The 17,547-nt window shown below is 49.2% G+C and overlaps 1 protein-coding gene across 2 annotated transcripts in view; it reads right to left on the reverse strand.

Moving 5' to 3' along the window:
- Nucleotides 1-13,150: 13,150 nt before the first annotated feature.
- LOC140399280 (prostaglandin E synthase-like) overlaps nucleotides 13,151-17,547 on the reverse strand; it is a 32,846-nt gene continuing 28,449 nt past the window's right edge. Inside the window, exon 3 of one of the 2 annotated variants that reach the window (XM_072488753.1) lies at nucleotides 13,151-15,902. In XM_072488753.1, the coding sequence (XP_072344854.1) occupies nucleotides 15,653-15,902 (250 nt within the window). In that variant the 3' untranslated portion in view covers nucleotides 13,151-15,652. The remainder of the gene's footprint in view (nucleotides 15,903-17,547) is intronic. The other variant, XM_072488754.1, reaches the window with a different exon arrangement.

Consider the following 17,547-nt stretch of genomic DNA (forward strand, 5'->3'; position numbering starts at 1 on the left):
AGGGCAATTTATCGTGGCCAATCCACCTACCCCTGCACACCTTTGGACTGTGGGAGGAAACCGGAGCACCCGAAGGAAGCCCACGCAGACACGGGGAGAACGTGCAGACTCCGCACAGACAGTGACCCAAGCCGGGAATCGAACCTGGGACTCTGGAGCTGTGAAGCCATTGTGCTGACCACTATGCTACTGTGCTTCAAGACGGTTGAATCACACCTGAAGGGAAGGCTCTTGTGCTCATCCTGGCCAAATTCAACATAAAGGTTGCAGGTCAGGTGGACTCCACAATATATTTTGGGGTTCTAAACCCTGGCCCAGAACGAAAGAAAAATAATAACCAAGTGGGACACCTGTGACTCCAAAATGTTTCCCATCAGCCTTGTGACAAGCAGAATGCATACTGGAATAATTATATACACTTGAAGGGGAAAATAATTACAGAGGTATGGGGAAAGAGCAGAGGGGTTCCAGCGAAGAGCTGGCACAGGCAATGATGGACTGAATGACCTACTTCTGCACTGTATCCTTCTATGATTCTAAGAGGAGGGGAATTCTCCTGAATGTTGTGGCCAAGATATTTCCTGCAATCAATGACTAAAACGGATTGCCTGGTCACTATCGTGCTGCTGGTCTTGGGAGCTTGCTGTGTACATTTTTGGCAGTTGCGTTTCCTGCATTGCCTTTCAGCGAATTAGGAACTTTTAGGAAGTTGAGGAGAGTTTCTTCTACACGTCGAGCTGTTGTGCTTTGCGCAAGCGAGTATTGGAAGCAGGTTCAGCAGCAACTTTTCAAAGGGGAATTAACACAAAGTTAAAAGGGGGGGGGGGGAATTGTTACAGCGAAGGGGAAAGCACGGGGGAGTGGGAATACTCAGATAGCTCTGTCAAAGAGCTGGCACAGGTAGAATGGGCAGAACGGCCTTCTTCCAGCTGCAAGGTTCTTTGGAGGAGGACCGAAGGTAGTCTCGAGGCAACCACCGTCTGTGAGTGGACGGAACCGAACTTGGGGCTTACTCGAGCACATCAACCTTGTTCCTAATTTAGTTGAGGCCAGTTCCCATTAGTTACTGACGTCACGTGGCAGAGTGATCGAATGGAATGTTGGTAAATTTCCATCGAGGTTCATGCAGCCTGAGGTAATGACTGGCGCAGCACGGAGGCCAGTTCAGCGATTGGAGGGAGGCGAAAGGTTTCAGCTCGTCCTGGGATAATTGGAAGAGGCAGTTGCGAAAGTCTCTCTTTGCTTGTCAGCCAGAGGGGAAAATGTGTGCCTAATTAACCCGTAATAGGTTTTAATTAGAAAATGTTTTTTCCACAGCACAGAAATCTTATTGATACTTTTAATCAGCTGAAGTTTCAAACACCAAAGAGACTTCGACTGCCAAAGCATTCGTCCTCTTGAAATTTGATTCTGCGGACTTTTACGGTCTGCTGGGGTTAATCTCTCATTGCAAATTGGCACATTCCAGCTTTCAGAACTCATTAATGATGATTAATAATGTGTTCACTGGGGTGCGGTGGAAAGCACTCCCATCTCAGAATGTGAAGGCAGTAGGCGGCACGGTAGCACAGTGGTTAGCACTGTTGCTTCACAGCGCAAGGGTCCCGGGTTCGATTCCCGACTTGGGTCACTGTCTGTGCGGAGTCTGCACGTTCTCCCCATGTCTGCGTGGGTTTCCTCCCACAAGTCCGAAAAATGTGCTGTTAGGTGAAATAGACATTCTGAATTCTCCCCCTGTGTACCCAAACAGGCGTCAGAATGTGGCGACTGGGGGATTTTCACAGTAACTTCATTGCAGGTTCATGTAAGCCTACCTGTGACAATAAAGATTATTAATAAAATTGGATTCAGGTCCCGTGCCATCGGGTTTGAGTGGCTGACATAGTGCTTTAGAGACAATGAAGTACTTCAGCATGGTCGCTCATGCATTGTTGGAAGCAGATCTTTGTGCACAGCAAGCTCCCACAAACAACAATGTGATAACGACCGGGTCATCTTTTTTACTGTTGTTGAATTGAGGGGTAGATATTGGCCAGGACACTTGGGAGAACTCCCCTGTTCATTATCAAAATGTTTGCCATGGAATCTTTCACACCTACCCAAGATTGCTGACTGGGCCCAGGCTTAACGTTGCACCTAAAATACCTGTCATGATATTCAAACACACATCACAACACACACATCATGATAGACAGACCAACAGACCAATTAGCACACATAACACGACAGCCAATCACAGACAAGAGCAGATACAGTATAAGACAAGAAACACGACACCTGCTGGCCAGTCCATCTGGAGACAGGACAAAGCCAGGACCTCATTAACAAGACACTCACACAGTCACCACGTGCTGAGTACCAAGACAGATGTGTAAATAACTAGTTGGAATAAAACTGCGTTGTACCAATTGCAACCGTGTTGGTTCGTCTGTACCTCAGAGCACCCAACACCACAATACCGACAGTCGGTAATATTAGAGGGCGGGATTCTGCTGCTGGGTTCGCCATGTGACCAGAGAATCCTGCCCGAGGTCAATGGATTTTTCCATTGTCGGCGTCTTGCCCGTGGCATACTTATAGCGGGCGGGGCGGGAGAATATAGCTTAGAGCGTCAACGTTACTGTCATTTCCGGCAACCACACAGGGACTCACGGGGTGGGAACGATTGTATTCCCTGTGCCCCTTGCAGAATACGGGCCTCCCTGCAAAGGGAGCAGGGGACGCTCAATTAACATTGTATTTAAGGTCGGCCGGTTCGAGACCGGCCCCCTCAGACCTGGTTGGGTACCTCCGGGAGCAGTGCACCTTAACTTTGTAAACAAACCTTTGTTTCTTTTGTTACAACTCGGTGTGGACTCCTTATAAAAGTTACCCTGGAATATTTTGGTAAAGGACTCATCATTAACTGGGGGTGAGAATAATCGTACAGATGTCCCTAGTATAAGGGTCCCTTTTCTTGAAATTTATTAACATAATTGTCACGAGGGCAGCACGGTGGCACAGTGGTTAGCACCGCTGCCTCACAGCGCCGAGGCCCCGGGTTTGATCAAGGCGCCGTATCACTGTGTGTGTGGAGTTTGCACATTCTCCCCCTGTCTGCGTGGGTCTCACCCCCACAACCCAAAAAGATGCGCGGGGTAGGTGGATTGGCCAGGCTAAATTGCCCCTTAATTGGAAAAAAAGAATTGGGTATTCTAAATTTATAAAAGAAAAACATAATCATCACGAAGATAGTGATCACATTCCACTCCCTTTAATGCTCTGAATAGTTTCCTTGTTTACAAAGAGGATCTCTTAATCTTCCCACACACTTCAATGAGTTATTTTATCCTTGTTAGTATCGGTTGCTGGCACTTTGCCCTTCAATAAAGGAACGCGGGAACTTTTCCAAATTTGATCTTAAACTAATGCTTGAAATTGAGGGAAGGACCGCATTCAGGAATTTCAGCCAAACACTGAATTAATTCAGCCAAACGAGAGCAAATCTGTTTTCCTGGTGAGGACTGTAAAATATCTTGATTTCAAAACAATTGCATCTTGAATCGAGGCTAATTGTTGAAATTAAATGTCACTGTCCTAAAATGTCATTACTCTGTCTTTTAAATCTCTATCTGGCCTCACCGTTCCAGTCTTACAACCCCATACTGTCCCTGGACTAGCAAGCCGGTGTCTCAGGCGAACGCTCTGGGGACATGGATTCAAATCCCACCATAGCAGCTGGTGGAATTTAAATTCAATTAATAAAAAAAATCTGGAATTGAAAACTAATTTCAGTAATGGTGAGCCTGAAACTGTCATCAATTGTTGTTAAAACCCCTTCTGGTTGACTAATGTCCTTCAGGGAAGGAAATCTGCCGTCCTTACCCGGTCTGGCCGACATGTGACTCCAGACCCACAGCAATGTAGGTTGATTCTTAACTACTCTCTGAAATGGCCGAGCGAGTCAAGGACAATTAGAGATGGGCAATAAATGCTGGTCTTGTCAGTGACATCTATACCCCATTAAGAAGATTTTTTTTTTTTTAAAGTCCCTTCACCGCCAAACTCCTCACCCCCTCATACTCTGGCCTTGTGCACTCCCCTATTCTCCTCACCATTTGACAGCCGGGGCCTCAGAAACCTCGACCCCTTGCCTCAGGTTTCCTTCCCAAGCCACTCCGCTGTCCACCTCCTTTAAGCTGCATAGAATGGCAAAGTCGGGGCCAGAACAGAGATGATTGAAGGTTTCCCCTCACCAGTTAATGGAGACCACCTGGGATTGACTCTATAGAATTTGTATTCTGCAACAATCCTCAACCTACTGTAGTTTTCTGGAAACATACCCCTGCCGTGGTCAGAGCGATTGTATTTGGTATAATTTCAGTGACGGAGTCTCTCGCAGATTAAAACCTGAAATCCTGCCCCACCTCCAACTCGTTGGCTGGCACAATGGCATCAGAGTTCACTCCAGAACAGTGTCATCCCCAGGGAACTCTCCAAAAGAGCTTACGTCCGAATCCCAACGAGGTCAACTTGTAATCCAGAGGCCCAGAATGGAGCTCTGGGGACCTGGGCTTCCATCGCACCAAAGGCAGATGCTGGAATTTGAATCTGATAAAAATCTGGGGCGGGATTCTCTGACCCCCCCGCCGGGTCGGAGAATCGCCGGGGGCTGGCGTGAATCCCGCCCTCGCCGGTTGCCGAAGTGTCCGGCACCGGAGATTCGGCGGGGGCGGGAATCGCGCCGCGCCGGTTGGCGGGCCCCCCCTATGCGATTCTCCGGCCCGGATGGGCCGAAGTCCCGCCGGCGTAGATTGAACCACCTACCTTACCGGCGGGACAAGGCGGCGCGGGCGGGCTCCGGGGTCCTGGGGGGGGCGTGGGGCGATCTGACCCCGGGGGTGCCCCCGCGGTGGCCTGGCCCGCGATCGGGGCCCACCGATCCGCGGCCGGGCCTGTGCCGAGGGGGCACTCTTTCCCTTCCGCCTCAGCCACGGTCTCCACCATGGCGGAGGCGGAAGAGACTCCCTCCACTGCGCATGCGTGGGAAACTGTCAGCGGCCGCTGATGCTCCCGCGCATGCGCCTCCCGGAGATGTCATTTCCGCGCCAGCTGGCGGGGCACCAAAGGCCTTTTCCGCCAGCTGGCGGGGCGGAAATTCGTCCGGCGCCGACCTAGCCCCTTAAGGTTGGGGCTCGGCCCCCAAAGATGCGGAGCATTCCGCACCTTTGGGGCGGCGCGATGCCCGACTGATTTGCGCTGTTTTGGGCGCCAGTCGGCGGACATCGCGCCGTTTCCGGAGAATTTCGCCCCAGAAATCTGGTTCACCAACGGGGCTGGATTCTCTGGCCTTCAGTCAGCCATTCGCTGGTAGTGGGATTCCATCCTCCCGCCACTTGTCAATGGTATTTCCTATTGAAACCACCCCCCCCATGCCGCGGTGAAACCCACTAAAGGGGGGGGGGGCGCTGCCAGCGGGAAAAATGATTCCCAACAATTGGAGAATTCCAGCCATGTTCTTTTGTGGAGGAGGTCTACCTTTCATACCTGGTCATTTCATCAGTGTGAGTGACAAGATGTGTCAGCAGGCTGGATGGCTGATTGAATCGCTCTCCACACTCAGTGCAGGTAAATGGCTTCTCCCCCCACCCCCGCACCATGTGAACTCGCTGTGCTTCTGCAGGCTGGATGAAGGGAACACTTTAAACTACAACTTGACATGCCGGAAGACGGTTTAATGACTTTCAAATCTACACAGGGAGGAGCTGTGCCACATGGACCCTCATCCCGCACCATGCAACATGGCACAGATCGCGCGCAGACCCGACCTGCCAAGTAATGACCACCATGAGGATGTTTATATAGAGGGTCCTCACCCCCGTGCTCCACCTCGGAGTTGAAGGCAGCAGATCCCCACTTGTCAGAACCTGCACTAATCCACTCCCCCTGTGAGGGAGGTCTGGAGCATCCCTGGAGGCCTTTGACTCAGGCTTCCTGTCCAATAATCACATTCTAATGAATGTCAATGGGAATTAACACGCTCTCGCTCGCACTGGGTGAGAACCTCATTAGGGCAGGCGGGAACCCACTCAGGACCGGTGGAGTCGTTTGATGCCCGTTGAGAATCCCATTTTGATTCTCGTGCCCGATTCAGAGGACCTTTATGATTCCGCTTGGGGCTAGCACCCCCAGAACACCCCCCCCCCCCCCCCCCCCCATATCCTCTTTTCATGCAGAGGCTTCAGTTATATATGTATATCTTTCTCTGACAAGCTATTGCAATGATGGATAATAATGGACTTACGTGTGTAATGTGTTTGCACTGAGTGCTGAATTTGGTGCTTTTTGAGTGCTATAGTAAGAGTTTGGTGACCGAGGGAGTTAGGTGAGGAGGGAGTAAGGTGCTCCTTTCATTTTGTTTCCGACATTTCCGCAAAGAGTGCGAAGAGAGCCAGGAGTTTACAGAAAGTGTAGCTGACTGGGAGCAGAGTCGGAGGGCGGAGATCTAGTTAGTCCACACGGCAGCTATATTCTGTCAGGTAAGAGGGGATGGAGGCTAGGCCAGTTGCATGCTCCTCCTGTAGGATGTGGGTGGTGAGGGATACCACTGGTGTCCCCGCTGACTATACCTGCGGGAAGTGCACCCAACTTCAGCTCCTCAAAGACCGTGTTAGGGAACTGGAGCTGAAGCTGGATGAACTTCGGATCATCCGGGAGGCAGAGGGGGTGATTGAGAAGAGTTACAGGGAGGTAACCACACCCAAGGTACAGGACAAGAATAGCTGGGTTACAGTCAGGGGGAAAAAAACAAACAGGCAGACAGTGCAGGGATCCCTCGTGGCCGTTCCCCTTCAAAACAAGTATACCGTTTTGGATGCTGTTGGGGGGGATGACCTACCGGGGGAAGGCCCTAGCGGCCAGGTCTCTGGCACTGAGTCTGGCTCTGGGGCTCAGAAGGGAAGGGGGGAGAATAGAAAAGCAATAGTTGTAGGAGATTCAATGGTTAGGGGAACAGATAGGAGATTCTGTGGTCGCGAGCGAGACTCCCAGAAGGTATGTTGCCTCCCGGGTGCCAGGGCCAGGGATGTCTCGGATCGTGTCTTCAGGATCCTTAAGGGGGAGGGTGAGCAGCCAGAAGTCGTGGTGCACATTGGTACCAACGACATAGGTAGGAAAAGGGGTGTGGAGGTAATAAACAAGTTTAGGGAGTGAGGCTGGAAGTTAAAAGCCAGGACAGACAGAGTTGTCATCTCTGGTTTGTTGCCGGTGCCACGTGATAGCGAGGCTAGGAATAGGGAGAGAGTGCAGTTGAACACGTGGCTGCAGGAATGGTGTAGGAGGGAGGGCTTCAGGTATTTGGATAATTTGAGCGCATTCTGGGGAAGGTGGGGCCTGTACAAGCAGGACGGGTTGCATCTGAACCAGAGGGGCACCAATATCCTGGGAGGGAGGTTTTCTAGTACTCTTCGGGAGGGTTTAAACTAATTTGGCAGGGGAATGGGAACCGGATTTGTAGTCCCGCAACTAAGGTAGCCGATATTCAGGACGCCAAAGTGTGTAATGAGGCAGTGGGGAAGGGAACACTGACAAAGGAGAGTACGTGCAGGCACGGAGATGGGTTGAAGTGTGTATACTTCAACGCAAGAAGCATCAGGAGTGAGGTGGGTGAACTTAAGGCATGGATCGGTACTTGGGACTACGATGTGGTGGCCATCACGGAAACTTGGATAGAAGAGGGGCAGAAATGGTTGTTGGAGGTCCCTGGTTATAGATGTTTCAATAAGATTAGGGAGGGTGATAAAAGAGGTGGGGGGGGGGGGGGGTGGCATTATTAATTAGAGATAGTATAACAGCTGCAGAAAGGCAGTTCGAGGAGTATCACCCGATTGAGGTAGTATGGGTGGAAGTCAGAAATAGGAAAGGAGCAGTCACCTTGTTAGGAGTTTTCTATAGGCCCCCCAATAGTAGCAGAGATGTGGAGGAACAGATTGGGAAACAGATTTTGGAAAGGTGCAGAAGTCATAGGGTAGTAGTCATGGGCGACTTTAACTTCCCAAATATTGAGTGGAAACTCTTTAGATCAAATAGTTTGGATGGGGTGGTGTTTGTGCAGTGTGTCCAGGAAGCTTTTCTAACACAGTATGTAGATTGTCCGACATGATGAGGAGGGGCAATATTGGATTTAGTACTTGGTAATGAACCAGGGCAAGTGATAGATTTGTTAGTGGGGGAGCATTTTGGAGATAGTGACCACAATTCTGTGACTTTCACTTTAGTAATGGAGAGGGATAGGTACGTGCAACAGGGCAAGGTTTACAATTGGGGGAAGGGTAAATACGATGTTGTCAGACAAGAATTGAAGTGCATAAGTTGGGAACATAGGCTGGCAGGGAAGGACACAAGTGAAATGTGGAACTTGTTCAAGGAACAGGTGCTACGTGTCCTTGATATGTATGTCCCTGTCAGGCAGGGAAGAGATGGTCGAGTGAGGGAACCATGATTGACAAGAGAGGTTGAATGTCTTGTTAAGAGGAAAAAGGAGACTTATACAAGGTTCAGACAGGGCATTGGAGGGATACAAGATAGCCAGGAGGAAACTGAAGAAAGGGATTAGGAGAGCTAAGAGAGGGCATGAACAATCTTTGGCAGGTAGGATCAAGGAAACCCCAAGGCCTTTTACACATATGTGAGAAATATGAGAATGACGAGAGCGAGGGTAGGTCCGATCAAGGACAGTAGCGGGAGATTGTGTATTGAGTCTGAAGAGATAGGAGAGGTCTTGAACGAGTACTTTTCTTCTGTATTTACAAATGAGAGGGGCGATATTGTTGGAGAGGACAGTGTGAAACAGATTAGTAAGCTCGAGGAAATACTTGTTAGGAAGGAAGATGTGTTGGGCATTTTGAAAAACTTGAGGATAGACAAGTCCCCCGGGCCTGACGGGATATATCCAAGGATTCTATGGGAAGCAAGAGATGAAATTGCAGAGCCGTTGGCAATGATCTTTTCGTCCTCACTGTCAACAGGGGTGGTACCAGGGGATTGGAGATTGGCGAATGTCGTGCCCCTGTTCAAAAAAGGGACTAGGGATAACCCTGGGAATTACAGGCCAGTTAGTCTTACTTCGGTGGTAGGCAAAGTAATGGAAAGGGTACTGAAGGATAGGATTTCTGAGCATCTGGAAAGACACTGCTTGATTAGGGCTAGTCAGCACGGATTTGTGAGGGGTAGGTCTTGCTTTACAAGTCTTATTGAATTCTTTGAGGAGGTGACCAAGCATGTGGATGAAGGTAAAGCAGTGGATGTAGTGTACATGGATTTTAGTAAGGCATTTGATAAGGTTCCCCATGGTAGGCTTATGCAGAAAGTAAGGAGGCATGGGATAGTGGGAAATTTGGCCAGTTGGATAACGAATTGGCTAACCGATAGAAGTCAGAGAGTGGTGGTGGATGGCAAATATTCAGCCTGGATCCCAGTTACCAGTGGCGTACCACAGGGATCAGTTCTGGGTCCTCTGCTGTTTGTGATTTTCATTAATGACTTGGATGAGGGAGTTGAAGGGTGGGTCAGTAAATTTGCAGACGATACGAAGATTGGTGGAGTTGTGGATAGTAAGGAGGGCTGTTGTCGGCTGCAAAGAGACATAGATAGGATGCAGAGCTGGGCTGAGAAGTGGCAGATGGAGTTTAACCCTGAAAAGTGTGAGGTTGTCCATTTTGGAAGGACAAACATGAATGCGGAATACAGGGTTAACGGTAGAGTTCTTGGCAATGTGGAGGAGCAGAGAGATCTTGGGGTCTATGTTCATACATCTTTGAAAGTTGCCACTCAAGTGGATAGAGCTGTGAAGAAGGCCTATGGTGTGCTCGCGTTCATTAACAGAGGGATTGAATTTAAGAGCCGTGAGGTGATGATGCAGCTGTACAAAATTTTGGTAAGGCCACATTTGGAGTACTGTGTACAGTTCTGGTCGCCTCATTTTAGGAAGGATGTGGAAGCTTTGGAAAAGGTGCAAAGAAGATTTACCAGGATGTTGCCTGGAATGGAGAGAAGGTCTTACGAGGAAAGGTTGAGGGTGCTAGGCCTTTTCTCATTAGAACGGAGAAGGATGAGGGGCGACTTGATAGAGGTTTATAAGATGATCAGGGGAATAGATAGAGTAGACAGTCATAGACTTTTTCCCCGGGTGGAACAAACCATTACAAGGGGACATAAATTTAAGGTGAAAGGTGGAAGATATAAGAGGGATATCAGAGGTAGGTTCTTTACCCAGAGAGTAGTGGGGGCATGGAATGCACTGCCTGTGGAAGTAGTTGAGTCGGAAACATTAGGGACCTTCAAGCAGCTATTGGATAGGTACATGGATTACGGTAAACTGATATAGTGTAGATTTATTTGTTCTTAAGGGCAGCACGGTAGCATTGTGGATAGCACAATTGCTTCACAGCTCCAGGGTCCCAGGTTCGATTCCGGCTTGGGTCACTGTCTGTGCGGAGTCTGCACGTCCTCCCCTTGTGTGCGTGGGTTTCCTCCGGGTGCTCCGGTTTCCTCCCACAGTCCAAAGATGTGCCGGTTAGGTGAATTGGTGTCCAAAATTGCCCTTGGTGTTGGGTGGAGGTGTTGAGTTTGGGTGGGGTGCTCTTTCCAAGAGCCGGTGCAGACTCAAATGGCCGAATGGCCTCCTTCTGCACTGTAAATTGAATGATAATCTCTGATTAATCGAGGACAAAGGTTCGGCACAACATCATGGGCCGAAGGGCCTGGTCTGTGCTGTATTTTCTATGTTCTATGTAATAGGGGTGTGTGCACATATGTGTGAACATGTGCGTATGTTTACTCAAGTTTGTAATGCATTCACGTGTGTACACTCATGGCTCTCACTATTTCAAGGGAGACTTCCACAATCTCATTCAAAAGCGAAAAGCGGTGGTTTCTTGTCACCAGTATATTTTGTCCATTTTCAAATTTATCTTCCGTGACAAGTTCCCCCAACCCACTCGCAGGACAGAGATTCCCGTTCCTGCATCTGAGGCTACCGCGTTGCCGCAGTGAACATGGGAAAATCAGACAGGGTGGAGCTCACAGCGCCTGGCAAAGCCTGTTTGAAGGAGTATAAAGAGGACTGATGCGCCAGGGTGAGGGTCTTACCCGTGACACTACCCTGGGATTGGCTTGGCGCTGTTTGCAGAATGGAAGGTCGATTTGTCACTAGATTCGAACAGTGGACTTCGGGATAGACGTGCACACAACTAGGAGGCATTTTTTGATGACCAGAGAGAGAGGATGACCAGACTGGTTCCTATGAGGCAGATTGTGTAGACTGGGCTTATATTTAGAAGAATGAGAGTTGGTCTAATTGAAACATATAGGGCTAGGTTCTCCGATTTCCAAACTATGTACTGATGCCGGCATGGGAACAGTAGCATTTTCCGCCAGAACAAATGGTGCAACAGCTGCCGGGGCCGTTGGGGGGCCAGCAGCCGGGACGGGTAAAGCCCCGGCTCCCCCGCCAAAAACGGCTGGGGAATGGCTGGGTCCGTGGCCGCGCATGCGCAGCGCGGCGGCCACACCGTGCAACATGGCACAGATCGTGCGCAGACCCGACCTGCCAACTAATGGCCACCAGTAACCCCCCTCGCCACCACTGGACCACACCCCATCAGGTCCCCCAGCCCTCGCCAGCAGCATGGCTCCCCTCCCGCCCCCCCCCCCGACTGTGGCGGCGCTGGACACAGTCCGCAGCTGGCAGACGGGGGCCAACGGAAAAAAATTGCGGCAACGCCTTTCCAACGGCGTGCGACGATGAAGCCATTTCGGAGGGGCGGAGATTCGAAAACCGGCGTCAAACCGGCGCTGCTCCCGGTTTGGGCGTCAGAAGAGATTCTCCGCCTGATTGCCGATTACGATATCGGCGTGGGGCAATGGAGAACCCTGCACATAACATTTCTATTTTTTAAAATAAATTTAGAGTGCCCAATTCTTTTTTTTTTCAATGCAGGGGCAATTTAGCGTGGCCAATCCACCTACCCTGCACATCTTTGGGTTGTGGTGGTGAGCCCTACGCAGACATTGGGAGAATGTGCAAACTCCACACGGACAGCGACCCGGGGTCGGATCCGAACTCGGGTTCTCAGTGCCGTGAGAAACATATAAAATTCCTATGGAGTTTGACAGCGTAGATTCATGAGAAAATGTTTCCCCAGGCTGGGGAATCTAGAACACTGGGTCACAGTCTCAGGATAAGAGGTCGGCCATTTAGGGTTGGGATGACCAGGAATTTCTCCACAAAATGAATGAAACTCGCTTATTATCACAAGTAGGCTTCAAATGAAGTTACTGTGAAAAGCCCCTAGTCGCCATATTCCGGCGCCTGTTCAGGGAGGCTGGTACGGGAATTGAACCGTGCTGCTGGCCTGCCTTGGTCTGCTTTCAAAGCCAGCGATTTAGCCCAGTGTGCTAAACCAGCCCCAAAGATTATGAATCTTTGGAATTGTCTACATCAGAGGGTTGTGGATGGTCACTCGTAAAATACAATCAAGACAGAGCTGAGGGAAGTTAGGGATATGGGGATAGTGCGGGAAAGTGCTGCTGAGGTAGAGAATCGGCCATGTCATTGTTGGGCAGCACGGTAGCGTTGTGGATAGCACAATTGCTTCACAGCTCCAGGGTCCCAGGTTCGATTCCAGCTTGGGTCACTGTCTGTGCGGAGTCTGCACATCCTCCCCGTGTGTGCGTGGGTTTTCTCCGGGTGCTCCGGTTTCCTCCCACAGTCCAAAGATGGGCAGGTTAGGTGGATTGGCCATGATAAATTGCCCTTAGTGTCCAAAGTTGCCCTTGGTGTTGGGTGGGGTTACTGGGTTATGGGGATAGGGTGGAGGTGTTGACCTTGGGTAGGGTGCTCTTTCCGAGAGCCGGTGCAGAATCGATGGGCCGAATGGCCTCCTTCTGCACTGTAAATTCTATGATAATCTATGATTGTTGAATGGCTGCAAGTGCCAACTGGCTCACTGTAGGTCCGAGATCTTATGTGCTTCTGAAAGGAAGGCTGTCGATTCCTGCTGTGTTGTAACTGCACAGTGAACTGTGGGTTATCATTTACCCAACATACACTGAGACCCATTGGAAAGAACATAAAACCTCCACTCCAACAGATACAAGATAAACACTTCAATTCCTGAAGTCCCACTGTCACTTTTAATTATCCAAACAAGAGTCAGGTACAATTGAACTTCAGATATTAATAAATTCTACACGTCATTTTCACAAGCAGAGTTCTGCTGGGCTGCGGGGTAAGGAAATGGATTTTTCCGAAGGCTTTAAGAAAACTAGTCAATGTAGACAGCAATGGCTGCTTGATTTATTTACGACTTACAGCGACCGATACAGATAGTTGAAACTGCCAATCAAGCAATGGGCAGCACGGTAGCATTGTGGATAGCACAATTGCTTCACAGCTCCAGGGTCCCAGGTTCAATTCCGGGTCACTGTCTGTGCGGAGTCTGCACATCCTCCCCGTGTGTGCGTGGGTTTCCTCCGGGTGCTCCGGTTTCCTCCCACAGTCCAAAGATGTGCAGGTTAGGTGGATTGGCCGTGATAAATCGCCCTTAGTGTCCAAAATTGCCCTTAGTGTTGGGTGGGATTCATGGGTTATGGGGATAGGGTGGAGGTGTTGACCTTGGGTAGGGTGCTCTTTCCAAGAGCCGGTGCAGACTCGATGGGCCAAATGGCCTCCTTCTGCACTGTAAATTCTATGATATCTAACTTACACACAAAGATGAGGATTTCAGCTCAAGGTTTGGCCTTTGTAACTGAACTAAGACATTTTGTAATAAGCAGGCCTTCTGGATGCATGAGTCCATTGCCCCTGTGGGGGGAGAAATCTACAATTCCAGAACATAATTCAAGAATTAGAACGAACATCTCCATACTAAAGAACAATGCTACACAGATGCGGGGGGAGCAAGGTTCTTGTGCAAAACGTACTAAAAACCCAATGTCACAACAGCCAAGTATCTCAGTTAGGCAGGGCTGTCGGGGCGAGTTCACGGGGCTGGTGATGTGATGTAGAGGAAGGTTGGGTCCGTCGGCTATCTCCTAGGTTGTCGTAGCATTTATGCTCTGGTGTGTTGCTTGTAATTAGTGGCAACATTTATGGTTGTGTGGGTCAATAAGATCCATCCCCAGCAAGTCCAGTAAAGAATCTTCAGCAGGTAAGCAAGAATAAACCATCCCACAAGAGCTGAGAAATAGAAGTCTGTGTTTGCATGATTGAATGAATGATACAAGCCTTTATGATAGACAAGCATTTGTGTATGTATTTGTGTGCATGCGAGGGCTGGGCATGTGGATTTGGGCATTTTTATACAATGAAACATTGAGCTATTCACTCCATTATGTAGAATTTAAAGGGGATGATATTAGCCTTCACCACAAGGGCTGTAAGGTGTCAAGACAGATCACCCCACCCTTGGGCAGCACGGTAGCATTGTGGTTAGCACCATTGCTTCACAGCTCCAGGGTTCCAGGTTCGATTCCCGGCTTGGGTCACTGTCTGTGCGGAGTCTGCACGTTCTCCGCGTGTCTGCGTGGGTTTCCTTCGGGTGCTCCGGTTTCCTCCCACAGCCCAAAGATGTGCAGATGGATTGGCCATGATCAATTGCCCTTAGTGTCCAAAATTGCCCTTTGTGTTGGGTGGGGTTATGGGGATAGGGTGGAGGTGTGGGCTTGGGTAGGGTGCTCTTTCCAAGAGCCGGTGCAGACTCGATGGGCCAAATGGCCTCCTTCTGCACTGTAAATTCTCTGAAATTTTTGTACAGCTGAACATGGGAACAATGTCGGACAGGAAAAGATTCTTTGGTCCATTCAGCCTAGTCCACACTTTGCAATCCTTGTGCATCACAAAATACCCCTCTGAGGCCGTGTCAGCCATCTCCTGGGAGAAATGCCCTGATGCCCTGGTCTGTCCAATGTTCATCCCATCAACTTCCACAGGTTGAAAATCAGGCAGGTTCCACAATGGATAGTGGATGTGCTCCATCCAGATGACTGTAAAGGCTGGGGATAGGGTGAACGAGGCATTTTCCCTCAGAACCATTTCCATAGGGAGGAATTATTCTTGGAGGCATAGTCAGCCAATTGTGAAATAACACGCGCAGTGCCAATTATAAATATATTTAGAAGGCAACTATGTACTCCAATGATAAATCACTAAAACTTCAGTTGATCAAACTTCGTCTGAATGATGGTGGTTTTTGTTTAAGATTTTTTTTTAACTTAACATTATTTTTGTTCGGCAATTTTGGAAACAGTCTCCAAATGACGAATCCATCTTCTGAAGCAAATATAACATTGAAGTAAACAAAAGGCAAAATAATTGGTTTGGCTGTGTGGGGCGGGGGGTACAAATATTAATCCTGCTACCAATCGCCACTTTCAGCAATTTGAGCTCAAATTGAGGCATTTTTGCATTTTATTGCATGAAATTAGCAGCACAGGGACAGGATTTTGATTCTGGAAGATTCTATCTGGCTATCGTGGCTTGCCGTGCTGTGGATTTGTGATGGTTCCCAAATCAATTCAGTGACAGCGGTAGATTTCCCATGGCTGAGATCAATCAATCTCAGGAACTAAACATCCAACGTAGCTCTGGATGGGTTTGTGGTATAAATTGAAGTTACCAAGCGATTCCCACATTGACAAGGATCTGCAGGGCGATGGACACACAGGGAACCTGTGCAATGATGTACGCCAGTGAGCGGGTTGGTGCTTTAAGAGAAAACATATAGGCAATACTGTGAACCACTCGCGCCACGAAGAAGATCAGGAAGTGGATGTGGGCAATGAAGAGGTTGGGTCCCATCAGCGAGTAGACAGCACCTAGGAACAGGAAGGGAAAGATGTTCTCCCTGGCATTGCGATGCGCCCTGTTGGGGAATAATCAAATGAACTGGTTACTCATTCAGTATTTGAAAATATGGTTACATTGATTAACAAACTAATCAATAAATATCCTCATTCCTGGACGCTTCAAATCTTCCAGACCTTTTTCCAGAAAAGTTCTGTTATTTCCATTAACGAACAGACTTACACAGACTCGTAAAGTACTCTTTCTAACCTCATGGACTCAGGCCTTGGACTCAACATTTTCTCCGGCCCCATCGAGGACAGCAGGGGCTCATTATGATGCTGTGTTGCCTTTCGCACATCTCGAGGACCTTCTTTAATTTCTTTACTCATTCCCATTACCATGCTTTCCCAAGCACTGGCATCCCATATGTCATTCAGTCAGTCCTGCCTTCCACCCAAACACAAACCTTCCCTTTTATTTTGTCCTCCCCGCTTGCTCCTCTCTGGCTTAAAGCCAGTTGCATCTCTAATGTTTTCCAGTTCTGATAGAAGGTCACCAACCTGAAATGTTAATGCCCTCCAGAGATGTTGCATTTCCAGCTGAGCATTCCCAGCATTTTCCCTGGAATTTTGTAGCCAATTGGATAGTTGCTAGACAGCGAAAGCCATTTATACTTAATTCTGTTGCCATCTGCTTGGATGTCAAACAATCCCACGTCAAATAACAGGTTACAGGAAAGGACAAACTTAACAACCCTCCGTTCCAATGGAAATGGATTAAAGGAATGTAAATTGGAACTAGGGATTTAACCTAAGCTCTATTTGAGAACTCTCCTGGCTGGGACTGCTAAATCTACGCTACAGAATAAAGACCCTTTCACCCAACAACATATGGAATTACACGCTTGACAGAATTGATTGTTGGGGCAGCACGTTGGCGCAGTGGTTAGCACTGCTGCCTCACGGCACCGAGGTCCCAGGTTAGATCCCGGTTCTGGGTCACTGTCCGTGTGTAGTTTGCACATTCTCCCCGTGTCTGCGTGGGTTTCACTCCCACACCCCAAAGATTTGCATCCAATAAATCCAATAAAACCCAATAACCCCTCCTAACCTTTTTGGACACCAAGGGCAATTTATCACGGCCAATCCATCTGACCTGCACATCTTTAGACTGTGGGAGGAAACCGGAGCACCCGGAGGAAACCCACGCAGTCACGGGGAGAACGTGCAGACGCCACACAGACAGTGGCCCAGCGGGGAATCGAACCTGGGACCCTAGTGCTGTGACGCCATAGTGCTAGTCATGTGTGCTATCATGCTACTCAACAAACACAAGAACCCGGAGCAGGGGCAGCACTGTGGCGCAGTGGTTTGCAGAGCTGAATTGCAGCGCCAGGGACCCTGGTTCAATTCCTGGCTTGGGTCGCTGTCTGTGCGGAGTCTGCACGTTCTCCCCGTGTGCGCGCGGGTTTCCTCTGGGTGCTCCGGTTCCCTCCCACAGTCCAAAAACGTGCAGATTAGGTGGATAGGCCACGATAAATTGCCCCTTAGGGTGGGGTCGCAGGAATAGGGTTGGGGGTTAGATCTAGGTAGGGTGCTCTTCCGAAGGGTCTGTGTAGATTCGGGGGGCCGAATGGCCTCCTTCTGCACTCTCGGGATTCTTTATTAAAAAAAAAATTTAGAGTACCCAATTAATTTTTTTCAATTAAGGCGCAATTTAGC

This window comes from Scyliorhinus torazame, chromosome 22, assembly GCF_047496885.1.
Source record: "Scyliorhinus torazame isolate Kashiwa2021f chromosome 22, sScyTor2.1, whole genome shotgun sequence".
Taxonomy (NCBI): Eukaryota; Metazoa; Chordata; class Chondrichthyes; order Carcharhiniformes; family Scyliorhinidae; genus Scyliorhinus; species Scyliorhinus torazame.